At 42.8% G+C, this 18,425-nt stretch overlaps 1 protein-coding gene across 14 annotated transcripts in view; it reads right to left on the bottom strand.

Moving 5' to 3' along the window:
* Window positions 1-18,425, bottom strand: part of PPP1R9A (protein phosphatase 1 regulatory subunit 9A) — a 143,923-nt gene that overhangs the window by 99,123 nt on the left and 26,375 nt on the right. For all 14 annotated transcript variants that reach the window (XM_079948416.1, XM_079948410.1, XM_079948422.1 and 11 more), the window contains one exon: window positions 16,693-18,337. In XM_079948416.1, the coding sequence (XP_079804542.1) occupies window positions 16,693-18,138 (1,446 nt within the window). In that variant the 5' untranslated portion in view covers window positions 18,139-18,337. The remainder of the gene's footprint in view (window positions 1-16,692; window positions 18,338-18,425) is intronic.

Here is an 18,425-nt window from a genome sequence, read left to right as displayed (position 1 = left end):
CTATTTCTGGGTTAGCGGAGTCTGTAACCTGAAGCGTATGTAACCTGAAGCATATGTAACCCGAGGTACCACTGTACTTGCATTTATGACCAAGATCCAAACATTACTGGGATTTATGATACAGGTATTTCCTGGCATGAGGAAGCAGTCCATTCTTACAGATTCAACTTCTTCTACCATGGGTGCACAAGTAAACAACACTGTCTGCTGCCGGTTCAACTGTGGCTGCTGAGTTCATGCTCTACGCAGGTGTTGGTAACTTAACTGGTTTATTAATGGCTGAGCTTTTAACACAGGCTAGCAGCAAAGTTTTTTACTGGTTCAATAGAGAACAGTCCGAAGGCTGAGTATTGTAGCTTGAAGCTGCATACATACCATATCTTTAAAGCACATTACTTATGCCAAAGAACCCTGGGAACCGTAGTTTGTTATGGGTGCTGGGGATTGTAGCTGTAAGAAGTGTAAACTAGTTTTCATGGGCCTTAAATCTACTTTAAATGTATGGTGTGCATGTAGGCTGAGTTACGTTAAAGGGAACAGTGTACAATCGATTCACTGTGCCTGCATACAACACAGCACCCTCCCTTTTTAAAAAAATGTGCAAGGTATTTTTCTTTGCTATGTGTGCCCTTTGTTATGTGGCTTACCTGTCCTGTTTAGCTATCTACCCAGCCTTAGCCAAAACCTTAGCAGAATTGTAAACAAACTGTTCTGAGACACTCAATTTTTAAGTAGCATTCGCCTACAAAATTACAACCATGCAGGAAGAAGGATTTTTTCCCCATTTTTGTGTTAAGTGACCTATTCTGTGCTCTTGGGTCTATTCAATGATTCTCCCACGCAGTGGCGTAGCGTGGGGGGTGCAGGGGGGGCCGGCCGCACCGGGCGCAACATCTGGGGTTAGGGCAAATGCACGGGTTAGGGGGCGCAAATCCACGGGTTAGGGGGCGCAAATTACTTGCCTTGCCCCGGGTGCTGACAACCCACGCTACGCCACTGCTCCCACGCAGTGCTTCTTTCTGTGATGCACTCTGCTTAGATAAACACGTGTGACAGAACAGGAATTTAAACTATTAACTTTCACACAAACTTACTGGTTTGCTGTACCAATGACAGCCTAGACTCTGCATCAGATTGCTTTACATTTAACTTGTGACATGTCACAGCTGGTACACATATTTGTCACTCCTGTTTCCAACATACGGGGGGAAAATAATAACAGTGCACTTGTCAAACTGAGGTGGAAGAATATCAGCCTATAACTGTTACATTCTTCCTCTTAGAAAGGTCTGTTCATTGTTGAAAGCAGTATCTAATCCCCAGTATAGGGAGGCAGGGACTAACCTGGGGGCTCCATAGGCCTCAAGTCAGCTCCTTGGTCCCTTTAGACAGCTGACAGGACTCCAGTGCCCTGGCAGGCCCTACCAATGCTTCCCCTGGGGCACTTGTGCTGGGCAGCTTGGTTGACAAGCCACCATTTTGAATTCCCGACAATACCCAGAGGTACCATGAGAAATTTAAAATGGAAGCTCACAGCAAGCCACCAGTGCTGCAAGCCCACATCCGGGGGCCCACCATAGGGCATGCCATGGGTCACTTCAGACATGAAGCCGGCTCTAGGTTTCTATTGCTAGATTCAATTTAAATATTCAGAGCATGCATTATTTATTTTTATCTTAGAAGGTAAATCATGTAAACCTTTAAAACCATTTTCTATACCTTACTATATTTCAGAAATAGACAATAGGCTAGGAACATGTATGCCACTTCTGAAACATTTTTTAAAGCACATGAAAGCACATATGGAACCGCATGAATCATTTTCAAGTTAGCTTCATTGAAAAGCAAATGGAGGAACACAGGAGTGCTGCACTTTTCCTACTGTGCAAAAATTTGGTAAATCCAAGTTCTCTAATGTCCAACTCAGATCTAACTGGAAATCAACCAAGAGCTCCCAAATGGATCCAATTCCAGCAATGCAGTCAACCAATTTAAAGAGCACCAAAGAACACTTGCAATGAGCAACCAGGAGCACCCTGTAAGGAGCACTGAGAAAGGAGGTCTAAAGAGGACTTTGCAGTCACCATCTTACTCGTCCCATATCTGATGCAATATGACATCAGGTATATGACAGGTGGACATGGCTGGGGGTGGTGGAAACAGCTTTTCCATGCCTGAAGGCATGAACTGCATAGGAGGTACAACAGCACACAAGCTGGCCTTGCCCCCATTGTCTCCATCACCAACAACTTCATCCTTGACCTTCCCATAAAGAGCAGAAAGGTCGAAGGGGACTTTTAAGTAAGTTTCACAGAATGCATTTAGAAGCCTCTCCGTAACCAGCGACCCAGCTCCTTAGGTTTTCTGATCACAGGGAGGCTTTTAAGAGTGTTCAGCCAAATGTGCTTAAAAGTCCACTTCCATGTCACACACACCCGCCCCACACACAATTGCCCATGTTGAATGGGAAAGGCTGTAGCAGGCCTCTAAACTAAAGGATCTTTGAATCTGAAATGGATAATGCCAGAAACAGCAGGGAAAGGAGATAGAAATGTGGGCAGAGGCAACTACAATTATTTCCTACCCTGCCCAAAATAAAACATTGCTCTAGAATAAACATTCCCCTACTGCTTTATTTGATTCAAAGCCTTTCCCCATTTTGCTGATAAACAGAGTGAGGGGAATATTCTGCCTCCAGGTAATCTTCTGATCCTGACACTTCTCTGCCAGAGATTTGGAATACATAGTTCTAACACTATCTGAAAGCTCTGGACCACCCGAGGCAACATTTTCAATAGCCTCAGTGTGTCCCTGAGAAAGAGAAGCAGATGCCCCACGCTTTCAGAAAAAACACACAAACACAGTGACTTTGAAGCGTTTTCAACTACCACTAAAATAACCTGAACAATGTTTTTAAACAGGCAAGCAAGATTCATTTCCTAAACATAAAGGGAAATATGAAGCATGTTATTTACAATTAAATTTACACTTTATTTAATCACACTTTGCACTGTGCCATGAAACTATTTCCACCAGACTGGAGATTTTCTAAATCCACACACTGGTTTTTCCCCCCTTGAGCACCATTAAGTTGGCTTGCTGCTGGTAGTTCTAGACAAAAGCATTGCAATTTGGATGGCTTATCACAAGGTCAAGGCCCTGACCTCAGGAAATGTGAGCAGCAGTTGTACACTTTGCTGCTTCCATCAAGTCCTTGCACAGGTGTGAATAGCACTGTCAGAGGACAGCACTCAACACTTACTTCCTAATTGCCCCCTCATCCTTTTAGTTAGCATGTCAAATATTTTTAGATTGCAAGGCTGCAGGTGAGTCCTTATTTATTTAAAGCATTTATACAGGTTAATCAATAATATTAGGGCAAGGGAGTAAGTAAAGACCTTAATAAAATCTACAAGCCCGAAAGGCCCTGACTCTCTGCACTCAGTTTCAGCCAAATCCTGATGCCTCTCTGGCTTTCTACGGACAGTTGCTATTGGGGTTGTCCCCAAAAGCAAGAGGGTCAGGGCCCCTGCTGTCCACCTCTAATTCCAGCACTGTTTGGGGAGACAATGAATCCCATAGCCTTTCAATCAGTTGGCCTGGTGGTCACCTAAACTGACACATGTTTGAGATTTTTAAAGTCAGTGATTGTAAATATTTTTAAACTTGCAACAGGTGCATAACAGTCAAATTGTACAAAATAGTGGGAGACGGTATTGCTACTATCTTATGCCTTTTGTGTTTTTATGTGGTAAGCTGCCATGTGACCTTCAGATGAAGGGCGGTATACAAATTTAATAAATAACAGCAGCAACAAAAAGTCTTAGGTCTGTTGCAACTCCTGACAAGAAATGACTGAAGATTAACCTAAGTAGGACATGAATAGACTTGCAAGGCCAAGCAGATGTTGTGGCCTATAGCAACCTAGAGTTGTAAAACCAATCAACTTACTAGCTACCAGAGAGAGGCCTTAACACATAAAGAGCATCTCTCTGATCTTCTTTGAATAGAAACCAACTGTCCAATATTTCTCTTTTGAAAGCTTTGCATTGTATGACCAAAAAACCCACTTAGATATCAATTATCTAAGTAATGAAAAACTATTTAATTCAGAAATAAGTTTACTTTGCAAATTATCATTATTACCAAGTGATCTTGATTTTAAGTGATGTTCCTAATTTGAACCTATATCTATATATCTATATATCTATATCTATCTATTTTTCTCTCTATCTATCTATACACACACACACACACACACACACACGTTTTCACCACTGTCCTTTGGAAAGTACCCAGTGCTCACCAGATTTCCTTGTTTTCCTAAATTCTTATGTATTGTTAATTTGCACCTGTGCATAATTACTATTAGACAATATTTCAGCGATAATACAACAGGGGATCTCTGCCTAGTTGCTTCCCCCACTTAAGACCTACAGAGGAAGGGTGGAGATAAAAACATAAAAAGTGAAAAGCAAAGGCTGCATTACATTGCTACTAACCATTTGAACTCAGTATAAGGACCTCATTTCACAATTAAACATCCAGTCATTTCCTATACTCAAAACTCTGTCCAATATATTTTGTCTCTGGGTCAAGCAACAAATGATAGGCAGCTGTATTATTTATTGCCCTGACTTTTTAAAAAAAAAAAAACATATGAAGTTCAGAACAGTGGACCAGTGGAGCTGCTTAACCCTTTCTCTTTCTGCAGTTTGTTAATTCAAATTTTGCTCTAGCAGCTTTTCTCCACCTGAGGATAATAATTTCCCTCCCCCTTCCCCCCAGGAGAGCTGCTGAGGGAGGCAAGTTTGAGTCAATAAGCTCTCCATCCCCACCACATCCTCCCCAATTTCAGTCTCCCACAACTGCATGCTGTTTAGCCCTAAAATACAAATAATGCTGTCAGATTAAGGAAAAGCAATTTATTAAGTTTTATTATTATGAAATATGAGATTATAAAAGTGCTTTACACTAACTGACATCTTGGTTAACTGACCCTCTTTTATGTCACAGGACAAATTAATTGTATTTGAGTCTGTAAATTGCAGACATCTTAAGACTGATTAACTTTGGAAGATGATGTCTCTCCCACTGAGTTCAATACAGCTGCAACCATGTTGAGAGGAAAGTTGGTTAATCATTGGCTGAAGAACTTCAGCTCTCTTGAAAGAGCAAAGACCCTTAGGACACCTTAAAGACAAATAAATTTATTGTGGCAACAGCATCCACTTCTTTAAATGCTTTAAATGAGAGTTAAATGGACTCCAGTCCACGGAACCTTATGCCATATAAATGTTTTCATCTTTTAACATGCAACAAGACTTCTTCTTGTTTTCGCTACAAAATCCTTCAAGGGTTGTCTCCTAAAACAGTGGCCTAACCTTCTATTCTCTGTAAGAACAGGTTCAGTGAGCAACTTTGTCCCACCCCTCCTAACATTAAGAACGTAAGAAAAGCCTGCTGGATCAGACCAGCGGCCCATTTAGTTCAGCACCCTGTTCTCACAGTGGCCAACGAGATGCCAATGGGAAACCTTCAGACAATACCAGAGCACAAGGGCAGTATCCCCTCCTACAGTTTCCAGCAACTGGTATTCAGAAAGATTGCTGCGGAAAGCAGAGCAATAGCCACTGCAGTACTAATCTCCTCAGTACCAATTTCTCACATAATTAAAAACAATTTGGTAGAACAGTGCTAACAACAGGACTAAATTCTCTGCTCTTCTATCTGCTTCAAAAAAAACAAACGCCCACACAACAAGGATCTGCAGAGCATTTGGATGAAATGATGTCGTTTACTCTCCATATAGATTTACGCTTGTGCATTATCCTACCCTGATTTGAAAACATGAGAGCTACTTAGAAGCAAAGAGAAATTCTTTAAAAGGTAAAGTGATCATGTGCATAGTTTGGAACTCTGAGAGGCGTATTTTAGAACTCTGGATATGGCATACCCCACTAACGTAATACAGTAAATCTACAGAATTGTGCTTTTTTCAATACACAATATATAGCATGTGATATAGATTTGATGGAAGGGATAGTAAAAGTACAAATAGAAAGAAAAAATGGGTGTTATAACTGGAAACTGTGACAGGGAGATAATCACCTTTAAAAAAAAAAGCCACAGTACACAAAGCCTATATACAAGAGTCACAACATATGTGTAAAGATCTTCAGTGACACTAACTGCAGTTTTTCTGGTGTAAAAAAACCACAAAACCCTCCTACAGGGCTTTAAAAATAGCCCTTACGCTTCCAGAATGCTAAAAACACAACACTAAAGTATAGAAATCATGTATTGGAGTAAAGACTTTCAAGCATGATACTGTTTTCTGCTCCACATGCCTTCTAGAAAGAAGACACAGGGACCCAGACTCAACAATAAGCAACTGTGCGGTGTACACAGAGCTGAGACATTGCTATTAGGCTAAAAGTAGTTTGGGGGGTGCCCCTCTCTAGGAAACTGATGTGGGGCACTGGATCTACTGCCTAGTAATAATAATAATAATTTTTTATTTATACCCCGCCCTCCCCAGCCAAGGCCGGGCTCAGAGCGGCTTACAAGCAATAATAAAAACAAGATGAATGATTACAACTTAAAAACAAAAATAGAATACAACATTAAAATAATGGATCATTAAAATATTAAAATGTAGCCTCATCGCAGGAGGAGAAGGAAAAGAAAAAAGAAAGAGAGGAATGGAGGGAATCAAATTGGCTCCAAGTCAAAGGCCAGGTGGAACAACTCTGTCTTACAGGCCCTGCGGAAAGAAATCAGATCCTGCAGGGCCCTGGTCTCATGAGGCAGAGCGTTCCACCAGGCCGGAGCCAGAGCTGAAAAGGCCCTGGCTCTGGTTGAAGCCAATCTAACTTCCTTAGGGCCTGGGACTACTAGGGTGTTGTTATTTATGGACCTTGAGGCTCTCCGTGGGGCATACCAGGAGAGGTGGTCCCGTAGGTACGAGGGTCCTAGGCCGTGAAGGGCTTTAAAGGTCAAAAGCAGCACCTTAAATCTGACCCTGTACTCCACCGGGAGCCAGTGCAGCTTGAAAAGCACTGGGTGAATATGCTCCCATGGCAGAGACCCCGTGAGGAGCCTCGCAGCAGAATTCTGTAATTCTGCGAATTACAGTAGTCAAGCCTGGAGATGACCATCGCATGGATCACTGTGGCCAAGTCGGGGCGGGAAAGGTAAGGGACCAACTGCTTGATGCGGCGAAGGTGGAAAAATGTCGCCTTGGTTGTTGCTATAACTTGCGCCTCCATGGAAAGGGAGGCGTCAAGGATTACACCCAAACTCTTAACGGAAGGCAGTGGCACTAATTGGGCCCCCGCAAGAGAAGGGAGTTGGTCCCTCATCCCCATGCCATACCGATCTAGCCATAGGACCTCTGTCTTCGAAGGATTTAGTTTCAATCGGCTCCCACGAAACCACCCAGCCACAGCTTCCAAGCATCTGGTCAGTGTGTTCGGGGCCGAGTCGGTGTGGCCATCCATCAGCAGATAGAGCTGAGTGTCATCAGCATATTGGTGACAGCCCAGCCCAAAGCTCCGTATAATCTGGGCAAGGGGGCGCATAAAGATGTTAAAAAGCATCGGGGAGAGAATTGCGCCCTGCGGCACTCCACCCACCAAGGAGTGGCGCAACGACATTTCCCTCCCTAGTGCCACCCTCTGTCCCCGACCAGAGATAAAAGAGCACAACCAGTTACGAGCTATGCCCTGTATCCCCACGTCTGCGAGGCGGTGGTCCAGAAGATCATGATCGACCATGTCAAAGGCTGCTGACAAATCTAAAAGGATCAGCAGTCCTGACCCGCCTCGATCCAGTTGTCTACGGAGATCATCTGTTAGGGCAACCAGAGCCGTCTCCGTCCCAAAACCAGGACGGAAACCGGACTGAAATGGATCTAATGCCGATGTTTCCTCCAGAAACCTACCAAGCTGTTCAGCAACTGCTCTCTCAATTACCTTACCCAGGTATGGAAGATTTGAAACTGGGCGGTAATTGGATAGGTCTAAGGGATCTAATGAAGTTTTCTTTAAGAGTGGACACACCACTGCTTCCTTCAGTTCCCCTGGGAATGTCCCCGTGTCAAGGGACAAATTGATAATTTCAACCAGGGGGGTCCGCGCAACATCTGGACACTCCCTAATCAGCCAAGACGGGCACGGATCAAGGAGGCAGGTGGTGGGCCTACCAACTTGGAGGAATCTATCCACATCAGTAGGGAGTATCCGATCGAAATGGTCCAACACTGGACCTGAAGTCAGTCGAGGGGCCTCCAGTTCAGTCACTGTATCTAAATTGGCAGGGAGGTCACGGCGGAGCAACAGGACTTTCTCCGCAAAAAAGCTCGTGAATGCCTCACAGCTGTGGGTCGAATTTGTGCTTAAATTTGGTTGTCCTCCTAAAGACGTTATTGACCTAATTATTCTAAAAAGTTGTGCCGGGCGAGAGCTAGCGGATGCAATGGAAGCTGTAAAGTAAGATTTCTTAGCAGCTTTCATAGCCATCTCATAGGCTTTCATAAGCGTCCTATAAGATGTTCTGGAGGCTCCGTCACGAGTCCGTCGCCATACTCGCTCTAGCCGTCTGAGATCCCGCTTCATTTTCCAGAGCTCCTCAGTAAACCAAGGTGCCCGGTTTCGACGGGGTCGCAGAGGGTGCTTAGGCACGATCTCATCAATGGCTGCCAAGAGCCGGTTATTCCAGTCCTCAACAAGGTCATCTAATGGGTCGTCAGGAGGAGCAGGGTTCCGCAAGGCTTGTCGGAATCTATCAGGATCCATCAGTTTTCGCGGACGAGCCCAAATAGGTTCGCCACCCAAGCCGGAGAGGAGCGGGAAGTCAAAGTGGTAGGATGTATACACATTAACTCTACCTAAGCTCTCTTGTACTATTACTACTAGTAATAATATAGTTTCAATTTACTTGTGACCTAAAACAACTTACAAGGGATGCTGGTGGCGCTGTGGTCTAAACCACTGAGCCTAGAGCTTGCCAACCAGAAGGTCAGCGGTTCGAATCCCCGCCACGGGGTGAGCTCTCGTTGCTCGGTCCCAGCTCCTGCCAACCTAGCAGTTTGAAAGCACGTCAAAGTGCAAGTAGATAAACAGGTACTGCTCCGGCGGGAAAGTAAACGGCATTTCCGTGCGCTGCTCTGTTTCGTCAGAAGCGACTTAGTCATACTGGCCACATGACCCGGAAAAACTGTCTGCGGACAGATCCCAGCTCCCTCGGCCTATAAAGTGAGATGAGCGCCGCAACTCCAGATTCGTCCACCACTGGACCTAACGATCAGGGGTACCTTTACCTTTTTACCTAGCAGTAATTAGAACTCATGGGTCCCCAGTAAAGCAAAGAGCTGTACTGTATTGGGGGGGGGGAGGAAGGGGCCATGATAGCAGAGCTGGAAATTAGTTTTGGATGCCACATTTGGTATGGCATTGATAGATTCTACACTGGCATTCTGGTTACTATATGCACAGACTCTTGGTGCTAGATGACAAAATGCAAGGACCCGTATGACCACGTAATGAGATAGTTAAGTACAGTGAAGAACCCCTAGGTTTACGTACCTCACTTGGAAGTATTTACATGGTAAGTGGCAGTCTAATGTGGCACTTAGTAACAGGGGGTTGCAGAAGAACAATCTACTCCTGAACCTACTGTTTTAAGAATAGGCACAATAGGTCTATTTTCTACCTCAGCATGTTTCAAGCTTATAAGCCTTTGAAGAGCATCTTCTCTCCCCCTCAGTTTACATCCCTAATCATCCATCTTAATCCTTTTAAGCAAAGAGCTAGTAAAAAAATATTGCAACTTCATATAATCTCAAGCAAATCATGAATCGCTATTAGACACTTTTAGAAATTTAAATTGGCTCTGCCTTCAGCTATTCTTTAAGTTGTGTGCAATTAACTGCATTAATGTTCTCTATCATTATAGGAGTTTACTGGGGGTGGGGAATGAAAATGCTGGCGGGGGGGGGGGAATATTGAAAGAATAAGGTAAAGGTAAAGGGACCCCTGACCATTATGTCCAGTCGTGGCCGACTCTGGGGTTGTGGCGCTCATCTCGCTTTACTGGCCAAGGGACCCGGCGTACAGCTTCCAGGTCATGTGGCCAGCATGACTAAGCCGCTTCTGGCGAACCAGAGCAGCACACAGAAACGCCGTTTACCTTCCTGCCGGAGCAGTACCTATTTATCTACTTGCACTTTTGACGTGCTTTCGAACTGCTAGGTTGGCAGGAGCAGGGACCGAGCAACAGGAGCTCAGTAGTAGCACAGGATAAAGATGTGTGCCTGTCCACATTTTTTCCAACAGTAAGGAAAAGGTTAATGTAGACGTGGACAAAAAAACATATCACATGTCAAATCATACTTTAAAAACATACGCTTTTTTTTCTTTTTTATGCCACCACTCCAATCCACACCTACACACCCACACTATTAGCTGTAGAGGAGGCAATATACAAGTTATTATGCTTGTATGATCTCCCCTCTACAGCCAATAGCACCTCTAGTGAAGGCAATTTTGATAGAGGTTGCAATGGGACGAGGGTCAGAACCTCACAACTACAGACCTCCTCAAACCCAAACCAAATCCTGCAATTAGCAAAACTTGGGATGAGGAGGAGACATTGGGATATATATTCACACATTTCCCATTATATTGAATTTGGTCTTCACTTGCTCTGGTGGATTTTATGCAGTTTATTCAGCTACACACACCTGGCCATCCAAGTGTTATTGAACTCCATCACATGTATGTAGTTAAATAAACTGCATAAAATCCATGAACGAGGAACCCGATGGTCAGGGATGATTGTCGTAGTCCATCAACAACACAGATACTTGTGCTGTTGGCCTATTATTAACTTCTTGTGATATATTTATACTAGATTAAAAGGGGGGATATACTGTATAAAAATATGATGTGATCTTATGTTACGTTAAATATACACTGAAATGCTTTTTGTTGTTGTTGTTGTTCTCTTTAAAAATAGGCATTTGTTTAAAACAACAATAGGAAAAAGCAACTTGGCACAGCTGACATTCCAGGAACTCTTATCAAGGTTGCTTGGTCTGTTTTATTTCACAGAGAAACATACATGTGTGGAAATCACAGTTTTTATGTTCTTTGTAAAAGACCATCAAGAGAACACTGGCTGTGTGTGGAGTGGGGCTGTAGGAATCTGAGGGCTGCATTCTCATGTGGAAAACCTTCTGGGGCCCATATACTAGTGGTAAGTGGGGTCAGAGGCAAAAGTTGGTGCAGCAATAGATGTGACTCTTGCCTTAGAACAGTAGCCTACAGCCCATTCACATAAAAGCTGGGGGTTTATGCACATACACACACACACTACAGTACCTCCAACATCCATCATCCATATTGTACTGATGGGGCAGTGGGTTTTTTGTTTTTTTTTTAGTATGCACAATGACGAATATTCAGGTTGAGCAGAGGTGGAGGCATAGCTTAAACAGGTCAAAACTGGCATCTACAGAGCAAAAGTCAGCATTCTGAGAGGCTTACAGATCCCAAATTCAGAGTCAGCAGTGCCCGAATAAGGCTTCCAGAGATGGAGAGCAAAAACTTAAGTGTCACGCATAGTTTTTTACCTTTCCCCCATGGCTGGTAAAGCGAGATTAAATTATACAAAATAGCCAGACAAATTAAGAGATACTGTGCAAATTTGCATAATTTGATACAGCACTTGAAATTCTGCTTTTCTTGGGGAATTCCTGAGTGCTAAGATTTGCATTTATTTATTTGTTTTAATCAAAGTACATACTGGCCATTCCAAAATGAGCTGGGAAATTGTACTCCCAGGGCCAGGCTAATCACAGGATGTGCTGCAGGTACTAGGAAAGTCAGGAAAAAAATAACAACCAGCATTGTTATTCTTCATCTTTTTCCTTCACGTGGTTCCTCCCTTTCTTCTTGTATCTTCTTTTATATTGTTAAAACAATAACAAAACAAAACAAGACAGTTGGGCTAGAGAGGAGTCGCAAGTTATTTGGTCCCCTTCCCCAGTACAACTCTTGCCCCTTTGTATCGCCACAGCACTGCACAGTAGTAGAGGAAGCTGCAAGACCAAAATAGTTAAGGCCACAACTCTCTCTCAAGTAAAAGCAGCTTAGCACAGAATTTTCCACTGGTGACTGCTGCATTAGCTGCAGGAGTTTAAAAAAACGACGGAACAAAAGTTTAAAAGGACAATAGACTGACTCATTTCCCATCAAAGGCAAAGGAGGGTGGGGGGTTCTTTCCCTCCTGGTTCTAGCAAACTGCAGTTAGAGACTCATTGTGTATATCAGTGCAAAATTTACCATTACATTGATTAAAGAAATGCACACTCACAACATGTATGTATTTTTGCAGTCAAGGTGAAAATCAATCAATACTAGCTTCTCCACATTCAAATGCTTGATGGTCATGTGTTTTGTTTTTATCTTACCCCAAAAGTGTTAGTCATTCCTGAAGTGTTGTACTTCATATATGCCTTTTGTGGATTTTATGTGATAATCGCTACCAACACATTAAATCTGTGGCTCTCACTTCTGGCTGTGACAGCTGCACACAATTTAACATAGGAATGATAATTTCTCATCTGCTGATCAAGTTATTTTCAATAATATGCAAATTGGTATTGTTGAATAAAACAGCAATTGTTTGAGAGGGTTTGTGTGTCTAGCTTAATTTCTTTCCAGCGACTCCCTTCATCAACTCTGTCACCTGACTCTTTAGATTACAGTTTGTCAATTGTTCCTCAATTACTTAGTGGATAAATGATTACTGCAGCTGGATAAACGATTTTTGCAGCTGTAACTGATATTACCAGATACGGTTTTCCATAGTTAGGAATTGTGGTTTTCCTAACTGAAGTAATGGTTATACCAATAAAGTGTGTGTCAGGAAAAGATGGACTAAGTTATAGCAGAGCTGGTTATAAATTCATCCGTGCAGGATTCACCAGTTTAAACCTACAAAGAATGCCACATGGGTTGTCAGGCTACTTTGGATCTTATTTCTTTGTTAGCTTTTCTGATTTACAAAAGCTGAGAAACAGACCATGAATACTAGGAGCTGAGTAAGAGACCCTCTCGAGGACCTTTTCTTCTCTATGTTTATTTATTACATGCATATCCCACACCTTTTCTCCAAGAGGCTCAAAGCAACATACTCTGTCTTAGTAAAGGTAAAAGGTAAAGGGACCCCTGACCATTAGGTCCAGTTGTGGCTGACTCTGGGGTTGTGGTGCTCATCTCGCTTTATTGGCCGAGGGAGCCGGCATACAGCTTCCAGGTCATGTGGCCACTCTGTCTCATAGCCCTCATTTTAATACATAGGAACATGGGCTAGGCCTACTGGACTAGGCCAGTGGCCCATCTAGTCCAGCATCCTTTTCTCATAGTGGCTGCCCGGATGCCTATGGGAAGCCTGCAACCAGGACATGAGCACACTGCCCACCAGTGATTCCCAGCAACTGATATTCAGAGATACGATGTTTCTGATAGTGGAGGCAGAACACAGTCATCATGGCCAGCAGCCATTACAACGACCTCGTTATCTCTCAGCCCAATCTGGCATGCAGAACAGTCTCTAACACCTAAAAAAACCCCCACAACCTGGCATATGGGTTACCTCTTACTCTATAATTTTCAGCTTTGCTTGAGAACTTCTGGTTTCCAGGCCAATTTACTTATGCAAGGCAATCTGACATCGTCACTGGCATCCCCCCGCCCCGTCTATTCCCTGGTCACAGCATCAACTAGATACTACCACCACACCTGCCCCCAACTTTTAAATATTTTAGTGGTGTATCCATAAATATTTGTGGTGGGAGCAAATGAAAAACTGTTACAGCACTTACACAGCATTTCGTAAAATGTCAAGAATATTGGGGGGAACTGATTTTTAAATTAAAGTCTGAACAAGTGAACCTATTTACACATTTTGTTCTGTACAGTTCTGTACAAACCTAACATTTCATTTGCAGATTTTGCACAGCTTTAACAAAAGCCAGCTATGCCATCACAAATGGGTTGCAAAGTAACTTTCACTATATGCCACGCATTTGAGCAAGCCTTGGGAACTGAATTCATCAAGTGGGAAAAGTCTTATTTGTGACATCACACCATTTCTCTGAACCCCAGCACAACCGTGGGAGGAAAGTGCCACTTTTCCTCCCCAGCTCCAGTACAGGAAGGGAGGGAGGGACGGAGGGCAGGGGCTCACCCCTGTTGTGATGAGCTTCAGAGACTCTTGTAACGCAGTGGGATGCCTTGCCTTCTCAGCCTCAGTACCAGGTTTTTTAAAACACACACATATGCCAGTGACAACACTCATGAGTGCCTTTGTCAACTGTTGCTAAACGGTAGCAGTCAGTCAATTTCATTTAAAAAAGTAGTTCATGATCAGAGATACCTATATAATTTCCAATCTAGCACAAAGACTGACACTACCTCAATTTCAAATTAGGTTTTTCTCTGCTTAATGCTTTCATTTTTTTTAAAGTAATATTTACTGGTTTTCAATGATTCAACTAATATAACATAAATGCCATTCTTACATCACAGATAGTTGCTATTCCTGTTTGATTATTTAGGTACAAGGCACATATCTAAACACGTGTGATGTGTGAAACAGGATCGATTACCTGGGTTTAAAACATTGCCCGTGGAATTGTCAAGCTACTAGATAGAACCCAATGAGAGATTTCTCCCATAAGAAAATACAACACAATCACATTTATATATCAAGGTCCTCTAACGCAATGTTTACCCCGAGCTTCAACTTGCAAGGAAAGACACTGCAAAAGGAAGGAAGGAGTTGCTTCCTAAAAATCAGGAAAGTGAGTGGGGTTTTCTCAGTAACAGGGCTCTCAGAAACATGACTTTCAAAAAAAATACTGTATTCCAGGACATAATGAATACCATTCCAGCACTTTGTTAGGAGGTGCTGGGCAACTACCCCTTGAGGAGACTAAATTTATGAAATACATAAAATTCTTAAAATTAAGAAATGAGACAGCTGGGGGTGGGGGCAGGGGAGCCTACTAAACCAACGTCCAGTTCCCTAATCAGCATGCTTGACAAATGGGTGCAAAGGGAGGGTAAGATCAACCTGGGGGAGAGAAACAAAACTGTAGCACCCAGAGAGAATGGCTTCCAAAGATACCCACTGAGTTCATAGCAGAGACAAAAGTCTGATTGGGAGGTCTTCTTAGTTCACAGTTCAGTCTCTGATCCACTTCACTAGCTCAGTTTGTGATTATCCAAAGGATGGCGAAAAGAAAGAAAGAAAGAAAGAAAGAAAGAAAGAAAGAAAGAAAGAAAGAAAGAAACTGTTTCGAGGGGAACTGACTCTTCCTGCCCCATACCAACACCAACACCACTAGGCTAGACTGACTCAGTTTGCAATTATCCAAATGGTGGAATATAGAAAGCAGAAGGGACCAAGTACCTCACTGCTGCAGTGCCTCTGATTAGCCGATACTGCTTTAGAGTTAGTTATCTGGGATATTTCAGCAAGAAAGCTGGCCCATTTGGCTTCACACTGCTGCCTGGGGTCAGCTGCTATATAACTCCGACTATGTTCATAATGTTAGTTATTCCCAGGAAAGACACAAGCCCCTGATTACAATCAACTGGGCCTTAAACTTGCCCAATGAATGTGAATCAGATGTTGGAATCTTTGTGGCCTGATACAACCATCTCAACAGCCCTCTTATAGAAAGCATTTCTGAAACCAATTGTAAGCCTCCATAATGAAATGCCAGTAACAATTTGTACCTAAGCTAGGCTTAGGAAATATGGTGTTGCAAGTCTCAGTTATCCTACAATGCAGGATGGAAGTGCCATGGGGGGAAATGTGATTTAAAGACACGTTAACAGACAAAATGGCGATGATTAATGTTGAAAAATACTTCCTCAGCCCTTGTATACAGTGCCTATCATCTCAATGGGTACCTGAGATATGATGTTATAAAGAGCTCCCCCTCCCCACCCCATAGCCGTTCTCTAAAACTTAGGACTTTATAGGCAATTCATCTAATCCCCTATCACATGTTCTCACCATCAATCCTGCAGTCAAGGATTACACACAAACACACTTGTTGGAAGGGGCTGCCATTATACAATGTTTGCAGAAGCACTATATGGGAATAAGCAACTGGAATCTCAAAGACCAAATCTGAGACTGCCCATCCCAGAGGCATGAAGAGTGTACAGAAGGAGAATCACTGCTAAGTGACAAAAGAGATCTAGCTACCCACTTCCCACCACAGGAGGCAAAACCCTACTGTGGGGAAAGCAAGAAGTTATCACAGACACAGGCTGATTAGAACCATTTCAAACCTACTCTAGCCACATAAAACTCTTCTGAGTGAAAGTATGCCTAAATATTGTGACAATAAATATGTTCGATACACAGGTTAGCCACAACTATACAAGGGGCAAACAAGAGTTATTAGAGCTTAGAATGATTCTTAACAATTTGAATCAATCCTTATTTTCCAGTCAGGACCAAATATGAATCCTAAGGCCACGAAACAAATTCAATACCGGAAGCAACTAGCAAAAAAATTCGCCAGAGACAGTGTCGAGTTAAAACAAAAGAACAAAAACAACCACTCAAAAACAATGTAAAGAATAACAGACCAGTGAAACTTACCTTAATTGGAGCACAACTAAACTTAATTTTTCGACTTGCTGGGATTTCATCTTCTTCTGGCAATCCAATAATTTCAGAACATTCCATGTCAGGTTCGTAATAACAGTTGTCATCGCTGTCTTCTTGATCATCCTGTTCTGTTCCCGTCTCCCCCCAGTCAGAATTATATCTTGATCGTACCCTGTAGACATTGTAATCAGAGTGCATATACACATGAGAACTCTGAAAGTTATTCAAGTCTTCCTGTTCTTCCTTTCCATTTGTATCTTCACAGTGGGAGCCAACAGAATGCGAAGCTTCACTGACTGTGATGTCATCACTAGCTATTAAGTTTCCTGATATTTCTGCAGTCTCAGCTCCAGCAGAGATCTTTTTTTGCTGCAAAGGTGGTACTACAGGCTCTATTTTTGCCTTATTGCTTGTACAGTTCTCACCAAAACTTTGTTTATCAAGTCCATCTACTGACTCTTGTTTAGTCACTTCACAGGCATCAACAGAATCGTAGCACACATCCTTGTTTTGTATTCCACCTGTTTTCGACAAAGGCAAAGTGCTTTTGGGAGTTTCATTGTCTGATGGAGATCTACTACTGTTCTGCTCAGAGTTTTCAACAGGTGCTGAGCTGGTATTTTGTTTAGCTGATGGAGGCCAAGCATTGGCGTCTTTTATGGGGCTGAAATCGTCAAGGTTTGCAACACTGGAAGACAGATTTGTGTCCACAGAAGACAGGTTTAGTGGATAGTGGCCAGTTACAGAATACTCTTCATTGTTTCCCGTCTTTTCTAGAACATTTTGTTGTGAGTCAGTATTTTCAAACACTGCACTAAGTTGGCTCACTGTTGGAGAAACAGCCTCTGTCCTTGAACTAAGACTATCCAGCGAATCTGTACTCCCCCTGTTAGACTTAGAGCTGCACCAGTCATCTTGAAGATCACTGTTAGAAACGGATCTCTCTTTCTTTGGGGAGTAGCGATTTGAATGCCCTGTTTCATGAGTATTTCTTTCAAACAACTTCCGTGTTTCAGTAAACTTGGAGTAAGAAGGACCATCGTGCATAGCATCAAACCTACTAATCCTTTCTGAAACGGAAGATTCTAACTTCACAACTGATCCATCTCCCTTCTCCACAAGCTCTTTTGGCCTAATTCTTCTTTGGGGAGATAGGGGTCCACCTTTACTTCTGGTCTTTGCCATGCCTCCAGCACTCTCATTGGGCTCCATGCCCATTTGCATGAATAAATTTTTAATCCTGTTGACGTTAGATCCATATTTCCTCCCCCTAGTTTGCTGAGAAGCCTCTCCTTCTTCTTTAGTCTTTTGTTCTCCATCTGACTTAGGCTTGTCAAAGGTGCTTTTCAATGCTTGGAACTCAGTCCTATAAGCGTTCCTGTGAGGAGAGGCACTTCGGAGATTTGATCGTTCCCCTGAACACTCTGTCTTCATCATGTTTATTTTTGGGATGTTAAACCAACATACATAGTGGCCACTGTACCCTCCAGTTGAGATTGTGGATGAGGGGCTTAAAGGACATTAGATTCTGCCAAGGCCATACTTATAGGCAGACGACAATCCTCCAGATATGGGTACCAGCAAAAACAAAAACAAGTGGGAAACTGGATGTCTTTCAAAAGAATGTTGATGAAACCTGCAACACAAAGGAGGATTTTGATTCGTATCAGTGGGTTTGTAGATCTTCATACCTATTCAATATTTACATCGGTTTTAGAATATGG

This window comes from Podarcis cretensis, assembly GCF_951804945.1.
Source record: "Podarcis cretensis genome assembly, chromosome: 12".
Classification (NCBI taxonomy): domain Eukaryota; kingdom Metazoa; phylum Chordata; class Lepidosauria; order Squamata; family Lacertidae; genus Podarcis; species Podarcis cretensis.
This window is presented reverse-complemented; position numbering and strand designations above follow the sequence as displayed.